Consider the following 23,360-nt stretch of genomic DNA (forward strand, 5'->3'; position numbering starts at 1 on the left):
GAACAGAGAGAGAGGCTGTTCAAGAGATTAGACAGAAATGTATACCTATAAACACCAGATGGACTCCGGAGGTGTTTATGAGCTGCACGTTTTTTATAAGATAAGATCAGATCACTTTATTGGCCCTATACAATTTATTGTATGAGGAATTTGTCTTTTCGCACACCCCAGCTTGCTCTCCATGAGACACACAGACAGGGAGAGAAGCTGGGGGTCAGAGCGCAGGGTCTGCCATTGTACAGCACCCCTGGAGCAGTTGGGGTGAAGGGCCTCACTCAGGAGCCAAACGGAGTAGGATTCTTCTGCCGGCTGCAGGATTTGAACCGGCAACCTTCCAGCCACAGGCGCAGGTCCTGAGCCACAGAGCCACCACTCCGCCCAGTGCCACCACTTCAAGCCCTCTCGGTCCCTGACACACGGGCAGGCAGACAGGGCACCCCTAACGTGTGAAAGACCCCCCCAAAAAACGTCTTCCCAGCGCTGTGGCCAGCTAGCAGCAACCTGGCTCAATCATCCATTACCGCCGTCGTTAAGAGAAGACAGATTCATTACCTCGTAGTGGGGTCGTGACATTTCTCAATTAACGCATTGACATCCTGTCCTGAACCCCAGAGTTTCAACACAGACACATCTCGTCCGCCTGACCATCTGTGTCATTCGGTTCATGTTTGTCAGTGTGTCACTGTGTCAGTGTGTGACTGTCAGTGTGTGTCAGTGTGTGAGTGTCAGTGTGTGTCATTCTGTCAGTGTGTCTGTGTGTGTCAGTGTCTCTGTGTGTCAGTGTGTGTCAGTGTCTCTGTGTGTCAGTGTGTGTCAGTGTCTCTGTGTGTCAGTGTGTCAGTGTCTCTGTGTGTCAGTGTGTGTCAGTGTCAGTGTCTCTGTGTGTCAGTGTGTGTCAGTGTCAGTGTGTGTCAGTGTCTCTGTGTCTCAGTGTCTCAGTGTGTCAGTGTGTGTCAGTGTCTCTGTGTGTCAGTGTGTGTCAGTGTCAGTGTGTGTCTCTGTGTGTAGACTCCAGACTCTCTGCGCACTGTCAGGATGTTGTGGGAAGATGCTGATAAAGCTGCCCTGACAGACTGACTGTGAGCTGATGGAAAACTGCTCTTTCCCAGCGGTCCCTGGCTCGAACCCCTCTCCCCCCAGCCCTGTGCAGGCGCTGGCTGAGCTCTGACAGACGGACCTGGAGTGTTGATTGGGACAGTGTTTTAAATAGAAGCCTCTATATTTAGTCTCTCGACAGCGGCTCTCTAAAGCCCAGAGATTAATGTGTGTTACAAAAACATAACACAACAGAGGACAACACACAGAGAGGGAGGTACTAACACTCTAGTACAGAGACACTGACTGACTGGACACTACAGCACAGTGACCCTGACTGACTGACTGGACACTACAGCACAGATACCCTGACTGACTGGACACTACAGCACAGAGACCCTGACTGACTGGACACTACAGCACAGTGACACTGACTGAGTGACTGGACACTACAGCACAGAGACACTAACTGACTGACTGGACACTACAGCACAGAGACACTGACTGACTGACTGGACACTACAGCACAGAGACACTGACTGACTGGACACTACAGCACAGAGACCCTGACTGACTGGACACTACAGCACAGTGACCCTGACTGACTGACTGGACACTACAGCACAGAGACACTGACTGACTGACTGGACACTACAGCACAGAGACACTGACTGACTGGACACTACAGCACAGTGACCCTGACTGACTGACTGGACAACAGGAGAGTCATGGGCTGTTAGCCAGTTCAGGAGCTCGCTCAGATTGAAATGAAAAACTGGAGAACACTGGTCTTTGTTGCAGGCGGGATTTATTCACACGGGACCAGCTACATGGACACAAGCCCACGGCACACACCCACACCCCACGGATAGCCCCACAGCAGACTCCCATTTGAAACAGCGCCCCCACCGTCTCCACAGGCTCGGCGGGGGAACTGCATCTCTGTGCTCCGGCACTGAAACAACGAGAGTGACGCCCCTCCCCCTCCACCCTCACTGCTGGCTCCACTTGCTCCCAGTCCGGAGCCCTGTGCTGAACCCCATTACCTCTCCCTCCTGCCCCCCAGCTTCCTTCTCCCCGCCCTCCCTGGTCCCCTGCTCCGGCGCACCCCTGCCTCTCAGCCAGGGCTCCCCCAGAAACCTCTCGGCCTCGCCGGGCAGCCCCCTGCGTCTGGGGTCGGGGTTCAGCAGCTCGCGGAAGAGGGCCAGAGCCAGAGGCGTGAAGCCGACGAACTGCGGGGGGACGATTTCGATTTCGGGGTCCCCCCGCCGCCGGCCCCGCTCCCCCCCCACCTCCGTCGCAGGGAGGCCCCCGACTGGGGTGGAGCTGTCGGCCCGTTTCTCCGCCGCTGACGGGTTGTAAAATCGGCCCCCCGGGGACGCCCTCTCCCTGCCCCCCCCCTCCTCGGCCTCGAACCAGCGGCGGTAGCGCCGGTACAGGGGGTCCGAGGCGCAGGTCTGCTCCCAGGGAAAGCAGCCAGTCAGCAGACAGTACACCAGCACCCCCAGAGCCCAGCTGTCGACGGTGGGCTCCGCCGTCGCCCACTCCTTCTTCGCCCTCGTCTTCCTCCTCCCTTCCTCTTCCTCTCTCGCGCCCTCTGCCGGCGGCGCGGCGCCCGGCCCCGTCTCGGCCTCAGCCTCTTCCGTGTCCTTTTCCGGCAGGGAGGATCTGGGATCCTCGTTCCCTCTCGCGCCCCCTCTGCCCCTGTCCCCGCCTCTCCCTCTCGCCATTGGCCGGTCTCCGCCCCGCCCCTCCTCCGGCTCCGCCCCCTCCCCTCTCCTCCTGCATCTCATTGGGCGGCCACGCCCCCTCCCGCCCGCTGCCCCCTCCTCTGGCCCGGCCTCGCCGCTCAGTTCGGGGGCACAGTAAGGGGAAGGGTGGGCCGTCCTCATGAACTTCGACCCCCGGGGGCGGGCCAGGCCAAAGTCGCCGAGCTTGACCAGGCGGCACTCGGGCCCGTCGCACAGGAAGACGTTCTCGGGCTTGACGTCCCGGTGGACGAAGCCCAGGGCGTGGAGGTAGGCCAGGGCCTGGGCCAGCTGGGACAGGACGCGCTGGGCGCACTCCTCCTGCACCCCGACCTGCGGGAGGGACGGGAGATGGGGGGTTCAGTGAAGGGGGGCGCCCCGGGGACGGCTCGCCGCGGGGCCGCGGGGAGGCGAGCGCGGGGGACGCACCTCGGGGACGATGATGTCGTACAGGTCCCCGAACAGCGCTGCCTGCTGGGCGAAGACGTAGAGGCGCGGCGTGGTGAACACGATGCCCAGCGCGCCCGCCAGGCAGGGGTGGGAGCAGAGCCGCAGGGACAGGCAGTACTCCCGCAGGAACACCGGCAGGGGCGTGGAGCTCCGCGGGAACAGCTTCAGAGCCATGGGGGTCCCTGAGACACCACACAGGGTCAATACAGCAACAAGCTGACCAGCTGGACACTGACTGACCAACTGGACACTACAGCACAGTGACCCTGACTGACTGGACACTACAGCACAGAGACCCTGACTGACTGACTGGACACTACAGCACAGAGACACTGACTGACTGGACACTACAGCACAGTGACCCTGACTGACTGACTGGACACTACAGCACAGAGACACTGACTGACTGGACACTACAGCACAGTGACCCTGACTGGACACAGCTCACCTCTCTGCCTGTGAATGGCCAGCATGACCTTCCCGTATGACCCCTGACCCAGCTGCTTCACGACCCGGAAGTGATCCGCTATCTCCAGCGATGCCATGGACTGGGCAGTGAGCTGGCACAGCTCCTCCAGTTTGTCTGCAGCTGACTGAGGAAGAGGAGGAGGACGAAGAGCGAGAGGCCGGTGAGAAAGAGCGCCCCCTCGTTTTCTGAAGGCTTAGCGGGGGAATTGCAGCTCAGCCAATAGTTACTGGAACCCGCAAAAATGTACTGAAAATGAACGAAAGGAAAAAGACTTACTGACATTGTGAAGAGTCTTCAGACAACCATGGGCACCGGATCAGAGCCTGTCTGTCTCTCTCTCCTGTCTGTGTATGTGCCTGACTCTCTCTGTGTCTGCCTGTCTGTTTCTCTTGTCTCTATGAAACTAGTTGTTTACTGAATTTGAAGACACAGATCTGTGTCTGTATTTATTTCTGTTTTTTCCCAATTCCCCCGTCTACACGCCTAACTCTCTCCCCGATCAGACTGTCCCTCTCTCTGTCCCTGCTCTGTCTGAGACTGTCTGTCCCTGTCCTTTCTCTGAGAATCTATGTCCCTCTTCTTTCTCTGAGACTCACTGTCCCTGCTCAGTCTGAGACTCTCTGTCCCTGCTCTGTCTCTGAGACTCTCTGTCCCTGCTCTGTCTGAGACTCTCTGTCCCTGCTCAGTCTGAGACTCTCTGTCCCTGCTCTGTCTGAGACTCTCTGTCCCTGCTCTGTCTGAGACTCTCTGTCCCTGCTCAGTCTGAGACTCTCTGTCCCTGCTCAGTCTGAGACTCTCTGTCCCTGCTCTGTCTCTGAGACTCTCTGTCCCTGCTCTGTCTCTGAGACTCTCTGTCCCTGCTCAGTCTGAGACTCTCTGTCCCTGCTCTGTCTCTGAGACTCTCTGTCCCTGCTCAGTCTGAGACTCTCTATCCCTGCTCTGTCTCTGAGACTCTCTGTCCCTGCTCAGTCTGAGACTCTCTGTCCCTGCTCTGTCTGAGACTCTCTGTCCCTGCCCTGTCTCCTGGACTCTGTCTCTCTCTCTCTGCAGCTGTGAGGCTGTGCTCTCTCCCTCTGGCTCTGCAGTCTCTCTGTCAGCAGCCGCTGGCTGTGAGCTGTCGCGTGCCCCAGCCTCTCTCTCCTCGGCTCGCCGGAGATATTGTCCGGCTCTGTCCCTCCTGCCGGAGCCCCTGTCAGCCAGCCTGAGGGATTGAGCTGTGTTTCAATCAGCAGGAGCAGGGAATCTTAATTAGATAACAACATGTGCTAATTAACATGCTTGGGTGACACGAGTGTGTGTCATATTTCACCCTCTCCACCACACGCCCCCCTCTCTCTCCGCTGGCTCTCGGAGTGCTGTTTGTGTGTGATAATGCCCACTCTGACTCAAAGTGCCTCTCTCTCCCTGCCCCCCCGATCTCTCCCTGCCCCCCCGATCTCTCTCTCTCTGCCCCCCCGATCTCTCGCTCTCTGCACCCCCGATCTCTCCCTGCCCCCTGATCTCTCTCTCTCCGCCCCCCCTAATCTTTCTCCCTGTCCCCCTGATCCTTCTCTCTCTGCCCCCTGATCTCTCTCCCTGTCCCCCTGATCTCTCTCCCTGTCCCCCCGATCCCTCAGACCCTGGCCCCCGATCTCTCTCTCTCTGCCCCCCCTAATCTTTCTCCCTGCCCCCCTGATCTCTCTCTCTCTGCCCCCCGATCTCTATCCCTGCCCCCTGATCCTTCTCTCTCTGCCCCCCCAATCTCTCCCTGCCCCCCTGATCTCTCAGCCCCCCGATCTCTCTCCCTGTCCCCCCGATCTCTCTCCCTGGCCCCCCGATCTCTCTCCCTGGCCCCCCGATCTCTCTCCCTGCCCCCCTCGCCCCCCCGATCTTTCAGCACAGCGTTACTCGTTGACAGCCGTAACAGCTGGGGGCCTCTGCCAGCCATCGCCATGCCAACACAACACATGAGGTCATCTCTCTCCGACATCGCCATGCCAACACAACACATGAGGTCATCTGCCCCCGACATCGCCATGCCAACACAACACACGAGGTCCTCTCAGCGCCTCCGCGGCCCCGCTAGCGCTCCCCGGAGGAGCAGGCGAGGCAGCAGGCGCTTGGCGGGAATGACTGCTGGGACAGACGCTCCGCTTGCACAGCGAGGCTCCGGCTGGGACCGGGAACCTCTTCATGGACAGAAAGGCTCCAGCTGGACGCTCTGCTTCTCGCTCTCGGCAGCCAGCCTGCAGCCTGGAGACACATCCCATCAGTCAGCAGGATCGCCGCAGTGATGAGAAGGTTTCAGACTCCAGGTGTGTGTGTGTATACAGTGTGTCCAGTAAGAGTCTGGACTCCAGGTGTGTGTGTGTGTATACAGTGTGTCCAGTAAGAGTCTGGACTCCAGGTGTGTGTGTGTATACAGTGTGTCCAGTAAGAGTCTGGACTCCAGGTGTGTGTGTGTGTACAGTGTGTCCAGTAAGAGTCTGGACTCCAGGTGTGTGTGTGTGTGTATACAGTGTGTCCAGTAAGAGTCTGGACTCCAGGTGTGTGTGTGTGTATACAGTGTGTCCAGTAAGAGTCCGGACTCCAGGTGTGTGTGTGTGTATACAGTGTGTCCAGTAAGAGTCTGGACTCCAGGTGTGTGTGTGTGAGTATACAGTGTGTCCAGTAAGAGTCCGGACTCCAGGTGTGTGTGTGTGTATACAGTGTGTCCAGTAAGAGTCTGGACTCCAGGTGTGTGTGTGTGTGTATACAGTGTGTCCAGTAAGAGTCTGGACTCCAGGTGTGTGTGTGTGTATATACAGTGTGTCCAGTAAGAGTCTGGACTCCAGGTGTGTGTGTGTATACAGTGTGTCCAGTAAGAGTCTGGACTCCAGGTGTGTGTGTGTGTGTATACAGTGTGTCCAGTAAGAGTCTGGACTCCAGGTGTGTGTGTGTGTATATACAGTGTGTCCAGTAAGAGTCTGGACTCCAGGTGTGTGTGTGTGTATACAGTGTGTCCAGTAAGAGTCCGGACTCCAGGTGTGTGTGTGTGTATACAGTGTGTCCAGTAAGAGTCTGGACTCCAGGTGTGTGTGTGTGAGTATACAGTGTGTCCAGTAAGAGTCCGGACTCCAGGTGTGTGTGTGTGTATACAGTGTGTCCAGTAAGAGTCTGGACTCCAGGTGTGTGTGGGTGTGTATACAGTGTGTCCAGTAAGAGTCTGGACTCCAGGTGTGTTTGTGTGTATACAGTGTGTCCAGTAAGAGTCTGGACTCCAGGTGTGTGTGTGTATACAGTGTGTCCAGTAAGAGTCTGGACTCCAGGTGTGTGTGTATATACAGTGTGTCCAGTAAGAGTCTGGACTCCAGGTGTGTGTGTGTATACAGTGTGTCCAATAAGAGTCTGGACTCCAGGTGTGTGTGTGTATACAGTGTGTCCAGTAAGAGTCTGGACTACAGGTGTGTGTGTGTATACAGTGTGTCCAATAAGAGTCTGGACTCCAGGTGTGTGTGTGTATACAGTGTGTCCAGTAAGAGTCTGGACTCCAGGTGTGTGTGTATACAGTGTGTCCAGTAAGAGTCTGGACTCCAGGTGTGTGTGTGTATATACAGTGTGTCCAGTAAGAGTCTGGACTCCAGGTGTGTGTGTGTATACAGTGTGTCCAGTAAGAGTCTGGACTCCTGGTGTGTGTGTATACAGTGTGTCCAGTAAGAGACTGGACTCCAGGTGTGTGTGTATACAGTGTGTTCAGTGAGAGTCTGGACTCCAGGTGTGTGTGTGTGTATACAGTGTGTCCAGTAAGAGTCTGGATTCCAGGTGTGTGTGTGTGTATACAGTGTGTCCAGTAAGAGTCTGGACTCCTGGTGTGTGTGTGTGTATACAGTGTGTCCAGTAAGAGTCTGGACTCCAGGTGTGTGTGTGTATACAGTGTGTCCAGTAAGAGTCTGGACTCCAGGTGTGTGTGTGTATACAGTGTGTCCAGTAAGAGTCTGGACTCCAGGTGTGTGTGTGTGTATATATACAGTGTGTCCAGTAAGAGTCTGGACTCCAGGTGTGTGTGTGTGTGTATACAGTGTGTCCAGTAAGAGTCTGGACTCCAGGCGTGTGTGTGTGTATACAGTGTGTCCAGTAAGAGTCTGGACTCCAGGTGTGTGTGTGTGTGTATACAGTGTGTCCAGTAAGAGTCTGGACTCCAGGTGTGTGTTTATACAGTGTGTCCAGTTAGAGTCTGGACTCCAGGTGTGTGTGTGTGTATACAGTGTGTCCAGTAAGAGTCTGGACTCCAGGTGTGTGTTTATACAGTGTGTCCAGTAAGAGTCTGGACTCCAGGTGTGTGTGTGTGTATACAGTGTGTTCAGTAAGACTCTGGGCTCCAGGTGTGTTTATACAGTGCCTCTAGTGGTGGCTTTTGTGAATAACAGTTGCACTTAAAACAGACCATCTTTTACTTTGTAACTCTTCTGTGTATCAGTTTTGTAAATGAAAAATTCTCCATAAGAAGGCATATTGTCTTTATTGTTAAACTCATGGTTTCCCTCAAACAGTTAGCTGTTTTAAAACAAGTAAACTCTCTCCATGTCAATGTTTTCTGATTCATGGTTGTGTTCGGTATGGCAACAGTCTATAATCTAATAGTATAATCTAGTAGTGTATTGTAAGTAATACATGAGCCCTGCAGACTGTTCCATAGATAGGAATTGGAAGTATATGGTTGTATGTTACTTGAACATCCTTGAATTGTACCTGATAAACATTGCATTATTATAAACACTACCCAGTTTATGCTCCACCTGTATCAGGCAGGGTGTATACAGTGTGTCCAATAAGTGCAGGGTGTAGCCTGCTGTACATCGACCCTCTCGTTATCAGTTAAATACTTCAGCATACTTCAGTTTACAGCACACGAGTGCAATGTCAATAATATGCAGCATAAGAGCTAGCTGATCTCTACACTACAGTATAAGAGCTCACTGATCTCTACACTACACAGTATAAGAGCTAACTTACAGTATAAGAGCCAGCTAATGTTTATACTAAACAGTATACGAGATCCCTGATATCTTAACGATTCAGTTTTAGAGCCAGCCGATGTCAGGATGATGCAGTATAAGGGCTACAGGATCTCTGCATTATACAGCACAAGAGCTACAAGTTGTCTATATTATTCAATGTAAGAGCTAGCTCATGTGCGTCCTGTGCAGTCTAAGAGCAAGCTGGTGTGTACGATCTACAGCAGAGGAGCTCTTAGATGGCAGAAGCATGTCTGCCCTACACGGTGATCTACGCGTCCACCCCTCCCTGGGCAGCCGGCCCCGCCCACCCGGGGGGCACGTGAGGCAGGGGGCGGAAGCGGAAGCGGAAGTGGCGCCATCTTGCCGTTCCCAGCGAAGTGGGGCTTGGAAGGGTCAGTTCCGATCCGAGCCGCGATAAAAGCAGAGCGGCGGCGCTTGCCCGGGGTGTCAGCGATCAGGCCGCACGGCAGCGGGGACCGCTGGGCTCCGTCACGCCCGAGGGGAGAGGAGTGGATGTCGCGTCCCGCCCGTCCCGCCGCCCCCCTGTGGATCTTCTCGCTCCTGACGCGCGGCTCCATGGCGCAGCGCGGCTGAGGCGCCCGGCGGGGACAGGTAAGCGGGCGCGGGGGTGTCGGGGGGCGCCCTGCTCCGTCACCGTGCGGGAGAGGGGGGCAGAGACTCGGGGAGGTGGGGGCGGCAATGGGCGCGCGTGCGTGTGCGTGCCTCGGCGCGAGGGAGCCGCTGGGCGCGTGCACGTGTCAGGGCGAGAGACTCTCCGGTCATGGGGCTTTTGGGAAATCGGTCCATCCCCGCCCCGATTCGGGAAGCAGTGTTTTGGGGTGCCGGGGCTTCCCAGCAGAGACGCCTGCAGGGTCACAGGGGCGTCCTGTCTGATCGTGCAGGATCGGCACACAGATCCGGGATTGTAACAACACCGTCACACCTGGAGCGGATCAGACTGCTGCACACTGGGACTGTAACAACACTGTCACACCTGGAGTGGATCAGACTGTTACACACTGGGACTGTAACAACACCGTCACACCTGGAGCGGATCAGACTGCTGCACACTGGGACTGTAACAACACTGTCACACCTGGAGCGGATCAGACTGCTGCACACTGGGACTGTAACAACACTAACACCTGGAGCGGATCAGACTGCTGCGCACTGGGACTGAAACAACACCGCCACACCTGGAGCGGATCAGACTGCTACACACTGGGACTGTAACAACACCGTCACACCTGGAGCGGATCAGACTGCTACACACTGGGACTGAAACAACACCGGGACACCTGGAGCGGATCAGACTGCTGCGCACTGGGACTGTAACAACACCGGGACACCTGGAGCGGATCAGACTGCTGCACACTGGGACTGTAACAACACCGTCACACCTGGAGCGGATCAGACTGCTGCACACTGGGACTGTAACAACACCGCCACACCTGGAGCGGATCAGACTGCTGCACACTGGGACTGTAACAACACCGTCACACCTGGAGCGGATCAGACTGCTGCGCACTGGGACTGAAACAACACTAACACCTGGAGCGGATCAGACTGCTGCGCACTGGGACTGAAACAACACCGCCACACCTGGAGCGGATCAGACTGCTGCGCACTGGGACTGTAACAACACCGCCACACCTGGAGCGGATCAGACTGCTGCGCACTGGGACTGTAACAACACCGCCACACCTGGAGCGGATCAGACTGCTGCGCACTGGGACTGTAACAACACCGTCACACCTGGAGCGGATGAGACTGCTGCCCACTGGGACTGTAACAACACCGTCACACCTGGAGCGGATGAGACTGCTGCCCACTGGGACTGTAACAACACCGTCACACCTGGAGCGGATCAGACTGCTGCCCACTGGGACTGTAACAACACCGTCACACTTGGAGCGGATCAGACTGGTGCACACTGGGACTGTAACAACACCGTCACACTTGGAGCGGATCAGACTGCTGCCCACTGGGACTGTAACAACACCGTCACACCTGGAGCGGATCAGACTGCTGCCCACTGGGACTGTAACAACACCGTCACACCTGGAGCGGATCAGACTGGTGCCCACTGGGACTGTAACAACACCGTCACACCTGGAGCGGATCAGACTGGTGCACACTGGGACTGTAACAACACCGTCACACCTGGAGCGGATCAGACTGCTGCGCACTGGGACTGTAACAACACCGTCACACTTGGAGCGGATCAGACTGCTGCGCACTGGGACTGGAACAACACCGTCACACCTGGAGCGGATCAGACTGCTGCGCACTGGGACTGGAACAACACCGTCACACCTGGAGCGGATCAGACTGCTGCGCACTGGGACTGGAACAACACCGTCACACCTGGAGCGGATCAGACTGCTGCGCACTGGGATTGGAACAACACCGTCACACCTGGAGCGGATCAGACTGCTGCGCACTGGGACTGGAACAACACTGCAACACCTGGAGCGGATCAGACTGCTGCCCACTGGGACTGTAGGGCTGTGAAGCTGGAGAGGATCAGACTGCGGTGCAGTGGGTGGGTCGGTGTGGGTCTGGACGCTGTGCACCTCGCACTCTTGACCTGCTCTGCCCACAGTGTGAGGCTCAGGGCTCTAACTGTCACTGGGGCCTAGGCTGGCAGTGCCGGGGGGTGGGAACTACATTTCCCAGAATTTTGTAGTCCCAAACGATGGTGCGGCGCTGAATGCGGTTCCCTTCCCCTGCAGGGTTTGGTGACTTCAATTGCTTGGTTCCGGGACCAATGTCGTCGAGGCGAGAGGCCGGCAGACAGGGACACAGCGATCCGTAAACGCGTGGAGAGAGAGAGAGAGAGCGAGCGAGACAGACTGCGAGCTTCGACTTTCACAGGTGAGGATCCCCCTGACGGGAGCGGAGGAGAGAGGGAATTCACCCCCTGCGTGTCCCTGTGTGTGTGTGTGTGTCCAGGTCTCTGTCTCAGCCTGCGTCTCTCTTTAGACAGAGGCAAGGACAGACGGACAGGTGGTTGCCATGTCGACCTCATCGCTACGGCGACAAGTGAAAAACATTGTGCACAACTACTCTGAGGCCGAGATCAAGGTGAGTCTGTCTCCGTGGCGACGGTGTGGGTGGGTCAGGGGTGGGCAAAGGGGTGTGTTAGTCAGTGGCTGGGCGGTGGTGTGCCCTGGCGGTCAGGGTCTCAGCGGGGGTTCGGGTCAGCGGGTGGGTCAGTCAAGGGCTCAGTGGTTGGATCGTTCAGGGGTCAGTTGGTCAGTCGGGGTCTCAGCAGGGGGGCCAGTCAGGGGGGCAGCGGACAGGAGCTGACGTGGCACCGCCCCCCCTCCTCTCGCAGGTGCGCGAGGCGACCTCCAACGACCCCTGGGGCCCCTCCAGCTCCCTGATGTCGGAGATCGCCGACCTGACCTACAACGTGGTGGCCTTCTCGGAGATCATGAGCATGGTTTGGAAGAGGCTCAACGACCACGGCAAGAACTGGCGCCACGTCTACAAGGTGAGCAGTGTTGGGGTCCCCCCACCGGCACGGCCGCCACGCGCAGAGGGATGGGGCCAGTTCAGAGAGGGGGGTTATTAGGAGGCCGTGACGGGTAAAGACCAGGGGGAAATTTGACCAGGACACTGGGGTAACACCCCTACTCCTCTCGAGAGACGCCCCAGGATTGTTCATGACCACAGAGAGTCAGGACCTCGGTTTGACGTCTCATCCGAAGGACGGCGCCTGTTTCCAGTCTAGTGTCCCCGTCACTGTACTGGGTGAGCGCCCCCTGCTGGCCCCACTGACACCTCTCCCTGCAGCAGGCTGAGCTGTCCCAGGAGTCTCCCTGCAGGTCCTGGCCAGGCTCGCCCCGCTGGGCTCCGGGGGGGCGGTCTGGGTAGACATGAGCGAAGGGTCAGAGGTCACGGGGGCGGGGTCAGTGACGGGCCGCGCTCTCCCTCCGCCAGGCCATGACCCTGATGGAGTACCTGATCAAGACGGGCTCGGAGCGCGTGGCCCAGCAGTGCCGGGAGAACATCTACGCCGTGCAGACGCTGAAGGACTTCCAGTACGTGGACCGCGACGGCAAGGACCAGGGCGTGAACGTGCGCGAGAAGGCCAAGCAGCTGGTGGCGCTGCTCAAGGACGAGGAGCGCCTGCGCGAGGAGCGGGTCCACGCCCTCAAGACCAAGGAGAAGATGGCCCAGACCTCCAGCGGTGAGGGGACTACACGTCCCAGCATGCTCTCGGCAGCAGGCTCAGGCAGAGCCCTGCAGCATCTGGCCTGAGGCATGCTGGGAACTGTAGTTTTTGTGCACTCTTTTTCACTTAACTATATTCCGCATGAGGGTTGAGAGATGCAACTCCCAGATGGGTTCTGGTTCTTTCTTTGCGGGAGGCATACTGGGAGGAGTAGTTCGCTGGGCGAACTATGTCGCAAAGCAAAAAGTGTGGTGGCAGTAGTTTCTTGGGGAGCAGTTAGGGGGTCTGTTGTGGGGCATGCTGGGAGCTGTAGTTCGACAGACCGAATGGGAGTGTGGTTTAAGGACTGTACTGGGGAGTGAACCCCATTTCCCTCTCCCCTCTCTCTCAGCGCCTATGTTAACGCCTCCTTTTCTCCCCCAGCGTCCTCTGCTCCCTCTGCGCCAGGCCTTGGGGGCGGGCCCTCCCTGGGCCCCGCCCCCCCAGGCCCCGGAGGCGGGGCCGATCCCGAGCAGGCGTGGCCTCAGAGCTCGGGGGAGGAGGATCTGCAGCTCCAGCTGGCCCTGGCCATGAGCAAGGAGGAGGCCGAGCAGGTAGACTACACTTCCCATGGTGCTTTTCTGTGTCGGCGGGGTCACTGTCCCTTGGGTCTTCAGGCTTCCAGGACACCGAGACCTAACAAGGGAGTGCTGAATAAAGCATGCTGGGAGCTGTAGTTTTCGTGATGGCGTGTTCGGCAGAAGCAGGGCTATGGTTGACTGAGTTGCCTACAAATCCCATTATGCACTGAGCCTAAGTGCCACTTCAGGCTAAGGGTCCCTGCTGGGCACAGCTAGGAGGTGTAGTGAGATTTGAGACAGGGTGTTTGTGGGGCGTCAGTGAGAGCTGAGGTCTACCAAGCAGAATGTGTTGGGGACTATATTGTTGGCAGTTTTCACCGATCTGTTGGCACACTGCCGCCCGTGCTTCATGGTTTTGCCTGTCAGCACAGGCTTTTTCCTTGCAGATCAGGTCAATCCAAATGAAATGCCCTTCCCATGATGCCTTTCTTGGGCAGGGGGGCCTGGGAAGGGTGGGGCAGCAGCGGTGTTGGTAAGGGTGCTGGGAGCTGTAGTGAAGATGCCCCCCCTGGCCTCTGTCTGTGCAGTCGGGCCCCGCGTGTGGCCCCGAGGACACGCAGCTGGAGGTGGCTCTCTCCCTCGGCAGGGAGGAGCACCTGAAGGTCAGGGGTCAGGTCAGGGGTCGCGGAGAGAGTCCTGATGACACGCAGTCGCTTCCGCTGGGTCGCCCTGGACAGGGTCTTGCGAATCCTCAGTCAGGACCGTGCAGTGAAGCCGGCGCTGTCCCGCTGGTCTCGAGCAGGACTGTCCAGTAGCCGTCTGTCCCCGGGGTCTTATCCGGACCGGCTGTGGATCCCGGAGCGGATCGGTCTGCTGCGCACCGGGAGTCCGACTGACTGACGGGCTGCGGATCCCGGAGCGGATCGGTCTGCTGCGCACCGGGAGTCCGACTGACTGACGGGCTGCGGATCCCGGAGCGGATCGGTCTGCTGCGCACCGGGAGTCCGACTGACTGACGGGCTGCGGATCCCGGAGCGGATCGGTCTGCTGCGCACCGGGAGTCCGACTGACTGACGGGCTGCGGATCCCGGAGCGGATCGGTCTGCTGCGCACCGGGAGTCCGAGGATTCGCAACGTTCTGCTCCAGAGCTAATCTCCTGCCCTGTAATCTCTCCTCTGACTGAGCCTCCTGTCCGATCTCTCCGGGGCCGGTCTCCTGTCGGGCCGGGGTCCGGCTCGTGGACTCCCGGCCCGGAGGAGCCTGGCGCTGGACCTGCTCTTCCCCTGCCGCCATTAATGGGCCTGACTGAGTTCTCCGTTCCCTCCGGGTCCGTTTCCACCTGCAAGTCCGGTTTCTGAAATCCCGAGCCGGGTCTCTGTCGTCCCGCCAGCGCGCGCGTCGGCGCCGTCGTGCCTCGGGGTCTTTGCGGGTTCAAATCCCGCTTGTGGTGGGTCAGCTGGGAGTCGCTCCGCCCCCTGCGATCCCGGGATGTTCCTGCTCCCGAGTGTTTCCAGGTGTACCCCGGCTTCCCATCATGCCCAGGGGGTGGAAGGCCTGCCTTGGTGGCGTCTCGAACCCAAGCAGGTCCCAGAGAGGAGCCGTCTGACCCGCCTGGTCTTTAGTAGTTGATTGACCCCAGGGTCTCATCCAGCTGTGTCGTGGCTGGGCAGCTTGTTCTCCTCTCCCGCCAGCCTCTGTGTAAAGAGGAGCCTCCCGTCTTCTAGTATAGAGAATGAGCCTGTCAGGGAGGGGGTTGGGCGCTGAATGATGATGTCACAGCTCGGCTGTGCCGGTGGGGATGGTCTCGGGGTGATGATGTCACAGCTCGGCTGTGCCGGTGGGGATGGTCTCGGGGTGATGATGTCACGGCTCGGCTGTGCCGGTGGGGATGGTCTCGGGGTGATGATGTCACGGCTCGGCTGTGCCGGTGGGGATGGTCTCGGGGTGATGATGTCACGGCTCGGCTGTGCCGGGGGGGGGTCTCGGGGTGATGATGTCACGGCTCGGCTGTGCCGGGGGGGGTCTCGGGGTGATGATGTCACGGCTCGGCTGTGCCGGTGGGGGGGGGTCTCGGGGTGATGATGTCACGGCTCGGCTGTGCCGGTGGGGATGGTCTCGGGGTGATGATGTCACGGCTCGGCTGTGCCGGTGGGGATGGTCTCGGGGTGATGATGTCACGGCTCGGCTGTGCCGGGGGGGGGGTCTCGGGGTGATGATGTCACGGCTCGGCTGTGCCGGGGGGGGTCTCGGGGTGATGATGTCACGGCTCGGCTGTGCCGGTGGGGGGGGGTCTCGGGGTGATGATGTCACGGCTCGGCTGTGCCGGTGGGGGGGGGTCTCGGGGTGATGATGTCACGGCTCGGCTGTGCCGGTGGGGGGGGGTCTCGGGGTGATGATGTCACGGCTCGGCTGTGCCGGTGGGGGGCGGGTCTCGGGGTGATGATGTCACGGCTCGGCTGTGCCGGTGGGGGGGGGGGGTCTCGGCGTGATGATGTCACGGCTCGGCTGTGCCGGTGGGGGGGGGGGGGGGTCTTGGCGTGATGATGTCACGGCTCGGCTGTGCCGGTGGGGGGGGGGGGGTCTCGGCGTGATGATGTCACGGCTCGGCTGTGCCGGTGGGGGGGGTCTCGGCGTGATGATGTCACGGCTTGGCTCTGCCGGGGGGGGCTGGTCTTGTCGTGATGATGTCACGGCTGGGCTGTGCCGGGGGGGGGCGGGTCTCGGCGTGATGATGTCACGGCTGCCTCGTGTTTGGCAGGAGGAGAGGCTGCGCAGGGGTGACGACCTCCGGCTGCAGATGGCGATCGAGGAGAGCAAGAGGGAGAACCCCAAGAAGGAGGAGGTGAGCGGCGCTGCCGTCCCGCCCGCCGCCGCCTCCCCACGCCCGTGCCCCGCGCTCACTCTCTCCTCGTGCTCTCTCCCAGGCCTCTCTGATGGAGCTGGCCGCCGTGGACCCCTGGGGCGCCCCCTCGGCCCCCACGTCCGGCCCCTCGCCGCCCGCGGCCGCCCCCGCCGCCACCACCACCGCCTCCTCCTCCGCCCCGGGGCCCTGGGGCCCCTCCGACCCCTGGGGTGGCCCGACTGCTGCGCCCCCTGCCGCCGCCGACCCCTGGGGGGCTCCGGCTGCTCCTCTGCCGGCCCCCGCGGACCCCTGGGGCGACTCGACGCGAGCCAGCACTGACCCCTGGGGCTCTGCCGGTGAGTCGGGCGGGGTTCAGCACCCATAGTGCCTCTTGGTTGCCTGTCCTCCGAGGGGGGGGTCATGGGAGGGAATCGGAATCTCTCGCTGTGATTTTTGCTGTCTGGGAGACCCCAGTGTGTGTGTGTGGGGGGGGGTGTTTCTGAAAACTACATCTCCCATGGTGCACATCTTTGCTGGCTTCTTGGGAGATGTAGTTCCAGAGCTCTGCTGCAGGGGGTACAGTGAGAAGGGAAAGGCTGGGCTCTTCTATATGGGAGGATGTAGAGGTGTGGCAGTTAGCTCGGTGTTGTGGGTAATGTCGTCTTCTGCAGGTTTCTGCCTAAAGGACATTACCCACAGTGCCTTGAAACATGTTGGTTTTACCTGTATTAACCCTCTTCTCTCTCTTCCCCCCCCTCTCAGCTGTGACGCCTCCCAGCAGTGACCCCTGGGCTGCTGTGGCCCCCACAACGGCCTCGGGGTCAACTGACCCCTGGGGGGGGAATGGGGTCACCACTTCCACCCAGCCCTCTGACATCACAGCCACCGACCCGTGGGGCGCTCAGAAACTCACGACCAACGGCACTGGTATGATCTGTGTGCAATGTGTGTGCCTGTGCTGTAGTGTCCAGTCAGTCAGTCGGTCAGGGTCTCTGTGCTGTAGTGTCCAGTCAGTCAGTCGGTCAGGGTCTCTGTGCTGTAGTGTCCAGTCAGTCAGTCGGTCAGGGTCTCTGTGCTGTAGTGTCCAGTCAGTCAGTCGGTCAGGGTCTCTGTGCTGTAGTGTCCAGTCAGTCAGTCAGTGTCTCTGTGCTGTAGTGTCCAGTCAGTCAGTCAGGGTCTCTGTGCTGTAGTGTCCAGTCAGTCAGTCAGTCAGGGTCTCTGTGCTGTAGTGTCCAGTCAGTCAGTGTTAACCCTCCTCCCTCCCTCTCTCTCCCAGCTGAGCTGGAGCTTAGCGAGAACTCTGAGCAAAGAGGAGGCGGTGCAGGAGAGTCGGGGTCCCCCGTGCCCTTTGACCTCTCGTCTCTGGGATCATCACTACCTGTCAGGAAGACACCGGAGTCCTTTCTTGGACCGAATGCCGCGCTGGTGGACCTGGACTCGCTGGTGTCGTCCAAACCCAAACCAGCTGGAACCCACAATCCCTTCCTCCAGACACAAGGTAATGGGCTGGTCAGCTCGCGGTTCATCTGAACCCTGCTGGGCTGGTTCTCCCACTGGGACCTGCATGGGAGTATTCAGAATGCCAACTCGCTGATCTCTAGGGAGAGGGGATGGGAGAACAAACTGAAAAAGGACCCTTGGTCAGAGTAAAAGGGGGTGTTAATACAGACCCTAGAGACACTCCTCACACAACGAGATTAATACAGACCCCAGAGACACTCCTCACACACACAGATTAATACAGACCCTAATATAGACCCTAGAGACACTCGTCACACACAGAGATTAATACAGACCCTAATACAGATCCTAGAGACACTCCTCACACACAGAGATTAATACAGACCCTAATACAGACCCCAGAGACACTCCTCACACACACAGATTAATACAGACCCTAATACAGACCCTAGAGACACTCCTCACACACACAGATTAATACAGACCCTAATACAGACCCTAGAGACACTCCTCACACACAGAGATTAATACAGACCCTAATACAGATCCTAGAGACACTCCTCACACACAGAGATTAATACAGACCCTAATACAGATCCTAGAGACACACCTCACACACAGAGATTAATACAGACCCTAGAGACACTCCTCACACACAGAGATTAATACAGACCCTAATACAGATCCTAGAGACACACCTCACACACAGAGATTAATACAGACCCCAGAGACACTCCTCACACACAGAGATTAATACAGACCCCAGAGACACTCCTCACACACAGAGATTAATACAGACCCCAGAGACACTCCTCACACACAGAGATTAATACAGACCCTAGAGACACTCCTCACACACAGAGATTAATACAGACCCTAGAGACACTCCTCACACACTGAGATTAATACAGACCCTAATACAGACCCTAGAGACACTCCTCACACACAGAGATTAATACAGACCCTAATACAGATCCTAGAGACACTCCTCACACACAGAGATTAATACAGACCCTAATACAGATCCTAGAGACACACCTCACACACAGAGATTAATATAGACCCCAGAGACACTCCTCACACACAGAGATTAATATAGACCCTAGAGACATACCTCGTGCACAGAGATTACCGGAGACCCTAATATGTCTATGTTCCAGACTGTTAACAGATTTTAAATGTGATTTTTGCTTTCACGTAAAATGATTAAACTTTGCTTCCTCTTTCTTCTCCATCTCCCTTCTGTTGTTTTCCTCCCTGTCTTCTCTCTCAGGCCCTGCTACAGGAGGGTCCACCTCCGGCCCGGGCAGTACCATTCCCAGCCGAGGGGTGTCCCCCACTCCCCCTCCGACTTCCAACCCCTTTGGTTCAGCCCCGCTCGCCTCTGTCTCCCCCCAGCCTTCCAGCCTGGGGCTGAGTCAGCTGCGCACCAGCCCTGTTCCCCCCGGAGCCGTGATCCTGGGGACCCCTGGCCACCCCGGATTGGGAATGGTGCAGCCCCCGTTACCGGCGATGGCAGTGCAGCTGCCCCCCCCGCAAATGGGATTAGGGATGGTTCAGTCCAGTCCCATGGGGATGCCCTATGGCGGGGTGTCCCCCATGGCTCCTCCGGGAGCTACCATATTGATGGGCGCAGGGGTGGCTGCCCAGCCACAGCTGATCTTGGGAGGCGGAGGCGTGGGAGGAGGGGGGGGTCTGGGGTCGGGGGTCGGTGGAGGGGTGGGCGGGACAGGGGGCGGGACCACAGGAGGAAGCACCAATCCCTTTCTTCTCTGAAGCTCCCCCTGGCCAATCGGAGCTGCCTCCAGGGCCACACGTCCGCGTCTGTGTTCAAAAAGTCAGAGCAAAATGGATTTGTCTCTTTGTTTTGTTTTCCAGAGAGGAAACATTTTTTTTGGGGGGTTTCTGGGAGAATTGGGAGGGAGGGAAAGGAGGATTTTGTGAGCAGTTATTTATTCACTGTTTTTTTTTTTTTTTAAGTGTGTGTGTGTTTCAGTAGCAGACAGGGACTGACTGCCAGCATTAACACTGCACTGAGGGAGAGACGCCGTACTGAACCACTAACTCACTAATTATTCAGTGCAGCAGGTCTATCACACAGGGACTGTCTGTTCTCTCCTGTGTCACTGTGTCTCTGTTCTCTGTGATCTCCTCTCTCTCACTGTGTCTCCTGTCCTGTTGTGTGTATCACTGAGTGATCCTCTGTGATCTCCTCTCGAGTTCATGGACAGTAGCACAGTGGACACAGTAATAACGGCCTGTTGTAAACAAGTGAGCGCAGAGCCAGTGGACTCTGGGGATGTAGAAATTGGCACTTTCAAGGAAAATGTCTGAGCGAGTGATGACTAAAAAGAGACCGAGACACACACACACACTCACGCCTGGTGTTCAAAAGGTGTAATTGCAGCCTGATTTCCTGTTTTTTTTTTTTATTGTGGCGTGGGATCAAAATTTAAATATTTAAGTTACAGAATTATCTGTTTAACAGAGATTTGAAAAGAGAGAAAAAATATATATCTGTTAATTGTGAAAATCAAAGTGTTTTTTTTTAATTTCGTGTGTTTGTCTCGCCCCGTGCCGAGCTGTAAGGGATGGGGGGGTGGGGTCGGAGGTCAGGGGTCGGACAGGGGTCGTGGGCGCGTCTGGAAATCGCAGTCGCGTGTTCTGCGTGTGGCGGGATGCGTTTCGTTTCCTGGCCTTGGAGTTTCCGTAGTGCATTGGCTCATTCGCCGATTCCCGTTCTAAGGGTGGCTGTGGGGGATGAGGTGTATCCCCCGTGTTTCGGGTGCAGCTGGGCGAGAGGGCAGCCAGGGCGCGGGGCGGTGTGAGCCCTCCTTCTCGGCGATAACGCAGCAACAGCTGGGCGCGTCCCGGCTGGGGGAGGGGGTCCGTTTCGTTTTCAGAACCTGGTGCGTTTCGGGCCCGAGCAGACAGCGGGGGCTCTTCCTCGCCGGCATGCTGTCGCTGCGAGTAGGCACCCTTGTCGTGGTCCCTCTGTGCTCTGTTGGGTTCCTCAGTGCTGGGATGATGGTATGATTCCTCCCCCGGTGTTCAGGAGGGCCTCAGTATTCCCTAGCTCGGGGTGACGGACCGCTGTGTCGAGGGGGGGTCACCCATCCGACTCCCGTCTCCCAGCAGTCCTTGGGCGGGGTTCCCGTTCTGCTCTGAGTGGGGGCGTGTCCTTGGGCGGGGCTTCTGTTGTGATAGAAGTGGGGCGTGTCCGTGGGCGGGGCTTCTGGTGTGATCGGAGGGGGTGTGTCCTTGGTTGTGGCTTCTGTTGTGATCGAAGGGGGGCGTGTCCTTGGGCGGGGCTTCTGTTGTGCTCTCAGGGGGCGTGTCCTTGGGCGGGGCTTCTGTTGTGATCGAAGGGGGGCGTGTCCTTGGGCGGGGCTTCTGGTGTGATCTCGGGAGGGGGTTCTCCCCTGTTCTGCTCTGCCCCGGGTGGGTGCGGAGGTACCAGTGCCCCCCCAGTCCTGGTCCCAGGCTGACGGAGGCGGGAGGGATTGTGGGTCGTTTGTGTAATCCGAGGGATCTGGCGCCGGGTGGCCGAGATATACCCAAATACATTTCAGATGATCCTTTTAAGAAAATATAGTCTTATAGAAACGTTAAAAATGAACTGGGGGAAATGAAATGCTTTATAACTCAAGTGCTGGTTTATAGTTCTCTGCTCTGTCCTGTTCTGTCCTCTCTCTCTTTTCTGTGTCTCCTGTCCTGCTGTCTGTTTGTTACCGAGGGGTTCTCTGATCTCCTTTCACTGTGTCTCCTATCCTGATATGTGCGTTTCTTACTGAGGGATCCTCCGTGATCTCCTCTCTTTCACTGTGTCTCCTGTCTTGTGATTATTACTACTCCTGTCCCCTCCGTGAGAGCGCTTTCTCTCTCGCACGAGAGGACAGGAGGCACAGTGAGACATACCCAGAGCAGAGATGTGTAACTTGTGCTTCATCTGTCGGGAGCCGAATGACTCGTGGGCTGCAAGAGAAGAAAACGATCTGTGATTTTTATTTTTAATTTGTTTTGATTTTTTTTGTATTATTAAAATATTGCTTTTATGGAAATGCTCAATTTCTGTGTTGTAAATGTGAACATGCACATTTTAAAATAAATTAAATTAATCTGTTAAGTGGATGAATGTATATCGTTTTGCATCTAAAATGAACAAAGGTCAGTGTGCCGATTCTTGCGCCTCAGTCCGATCGGTGAACAGCCTCTTGTCCTCTCAGAAGCTCTCGTGAGATTCGGCAGCCGGTTCGAGTGATTTTCTGATTGGTCTGTGAATTTCGGCATCAGCTGGGATCGACTTCTAAGCGCAGTGATCTCTGTCTGATGCTGGTCTGTGTCGTTGTGGGGACAGTGACCAGTGAGAGGGGCCGTCCGGCCCGTCCAGTCCGTCTCACCTTTGGAGTTCACTGACCCCAGGAGCTCAGCCAGCTGTGTCTGGAGAGAAGCCAGGGTGTGGGCTTCAGCAACATGGCCTGGGCAGCCTGTTCCCCCCTCCCACCACTCTTTGTGTACAGAAGTGCCTGCTGGTGTCAGCTGACTTTTAATTTTATTGTTCTGTTGTAAATGCTCTTTCAGCTCCGTGAAGCTGCCCCCCCCTACAGACAGCACAAACACTGAAACCCCCCTCATTCGTTAGTCCTACGTTTGTGCCGCTGAAAGAAGCGTTTGTGCTGCTTTTGTTGCCGAGATATAGCGCCTTGTTTTCCCGGTGATGACGTCACCGTGCACGGTGACTTTGACCCCCAGTGACCCGTCTGCCGAGTTCAAGCGTCTGTTACCGGTGCGAGAGGAACAGCTCTTCAGGTGTGATCCTGTTTGCCCGGGTGGGCGGCGGCGGTGGATTTTGCATTTAATATCGGTGTCTTCTGTGCGTTTGTGTGAGCAGGAGAATTAGATTTGTCACCAATATCACATACCCTCATCAGAGGAGTGGGGGGTGTCGTCTCAAAAAGCGAACAATTGCATGTTCTTACCAAGAGGCTTGAACGAGCACGTCTTAATACTTCGTCGCGGTGTGCTTTTTAAAATATCTGAAGAAGTGATCGGTTTCTCACCGTCTCCTTCAATAAACACGCGCACTGAGGGACGTGTAGATTCGACCCGTCAGGCGAGACGTGCTTGTGTTTGTATTTACAGGGGTCTTACGCGCAAACACGAAGCGATGAGCTCACGGTCCTTGTTTCTTCGTGTTTCCGGCCGGTCTTGGTGCGGAATACAGCGTGAGGGCCCACCTGCCCGCTGGAGACACAGGTGTGGGCGCCTGTGTTAGATCCTCAGGTGGAGTCGAGTCTTCTGCAGTCTGCGATGTACTGACCCGGATACGGCTGCTTGTCCTGCTCCATGAAGTTGCCCACCCGCCCGTCGAACAGCGCAAACGACGAAACTCACCGCAATCGTTTGTGCTGCGTTTGTGCCGGCTTGTGTCGCTGTAGGTAGCGTTTGTGCTGCTTTCATTTGCGAGATATAGCGCCTTGGTTTTGCGGGTAATCACGTGACTACCTACAAGGAAGTTTACAGGTACCAAAAAACTCGGTACTCCTGATTGTGTTGAAAACAATGGGGGCGATTTGTTTCCCGACTCTGTCTGCTCGGTTGGGGTGGATGTTTCAATATAGCGCCTTCTTTTCCT

The 23,360-nt window shown here is 57.2% G+C and overlaps 2 protein-coding genes across 3 annotated transcripts; one reads left to right on the plus strand and one right to left on the minus strand.

Moving 5' to 3' along the window:
• Positions 1–1,806: 1,806 nt before the first annotated feature.
• On the minus strand, positions 1,807–5,386 carry sbk3 (SH3 domain binding kinase family, member 3). The gene is made up of 4 exons (XM_069182890.1): positions 3,979–5,386; positions 3,682–3,826; positions 3,213–3,415; positions 1,807–3,116 (listed from the first exon to the last, which is right to left on the minus strand). The coding sequence occupies exons 1-4, from the start codon at positions 3,982–3,984 to the stop codon at positions 2,028–2,030; spliced, it is 1,443 nt and encodes a 480-aa protein (XP_069038991.1). The 5' UTR covers positions 3,985–5,386; the 3' UTR covers positions 1,807–2,027.
• Positions 5,387–8,982: 3,596 nt separating this feature from the next.
• Positions 8,983–21,851, plus strand: epn1a (epsin 1a). 2 transcript variants are annotated; one of them, XM_069183017.1, is made up of 11 exons: positions 8,983–9,290; positions 11,414–11,555; positions 11,664–11,765; positions 12,019–12,177; positions 12,627–12,876; positions 13,285–13,454; positions 16,181–16,264; positions 16,347–16,620; positions 17,027–17,191; positions 17,541–17,762; positions 18,999–21,851. In XM_069183017.1, exons 3-11 carry the CDS (start codon positions 11,697–11,699, stop codon positions 19,499–19,501), a joined length of 1,896 nt encoding a protein of 631 aa, XP_069039118.1. In that variant the 5' UTR covers positions 8,983–9,290; positions 11,414–11,555; positions 11,664–11,696; the 3' UTR covers positions 19,502–21,851. The 2 variants fall into 2 exon arrangements, with proteins under 2 accessions (XP_069039118.1, XP_069039119.1); XM_069183018.1 differs by lacking the exon at positions 16,181–16,264.
• Positions 21,852–23,360: the final 1,509 nt, after the last annotated feature.

This window comes from Lepisosteus oculatus, chromosome 23, assembly GCF_040954835.1.
Source record: "Lepisosteus oculatus isolate fLepOcu1 chromosome 23, fLepOcu1.hap2, whole genome shotgun sequence".
NCBI classification, from domain to species: Eukaryota; Metazoa; Chordata; class Actinopteri; order Semionotiformes; family Lepisosteidae; genus Lepisosteus; species Lepisosteus oculatus.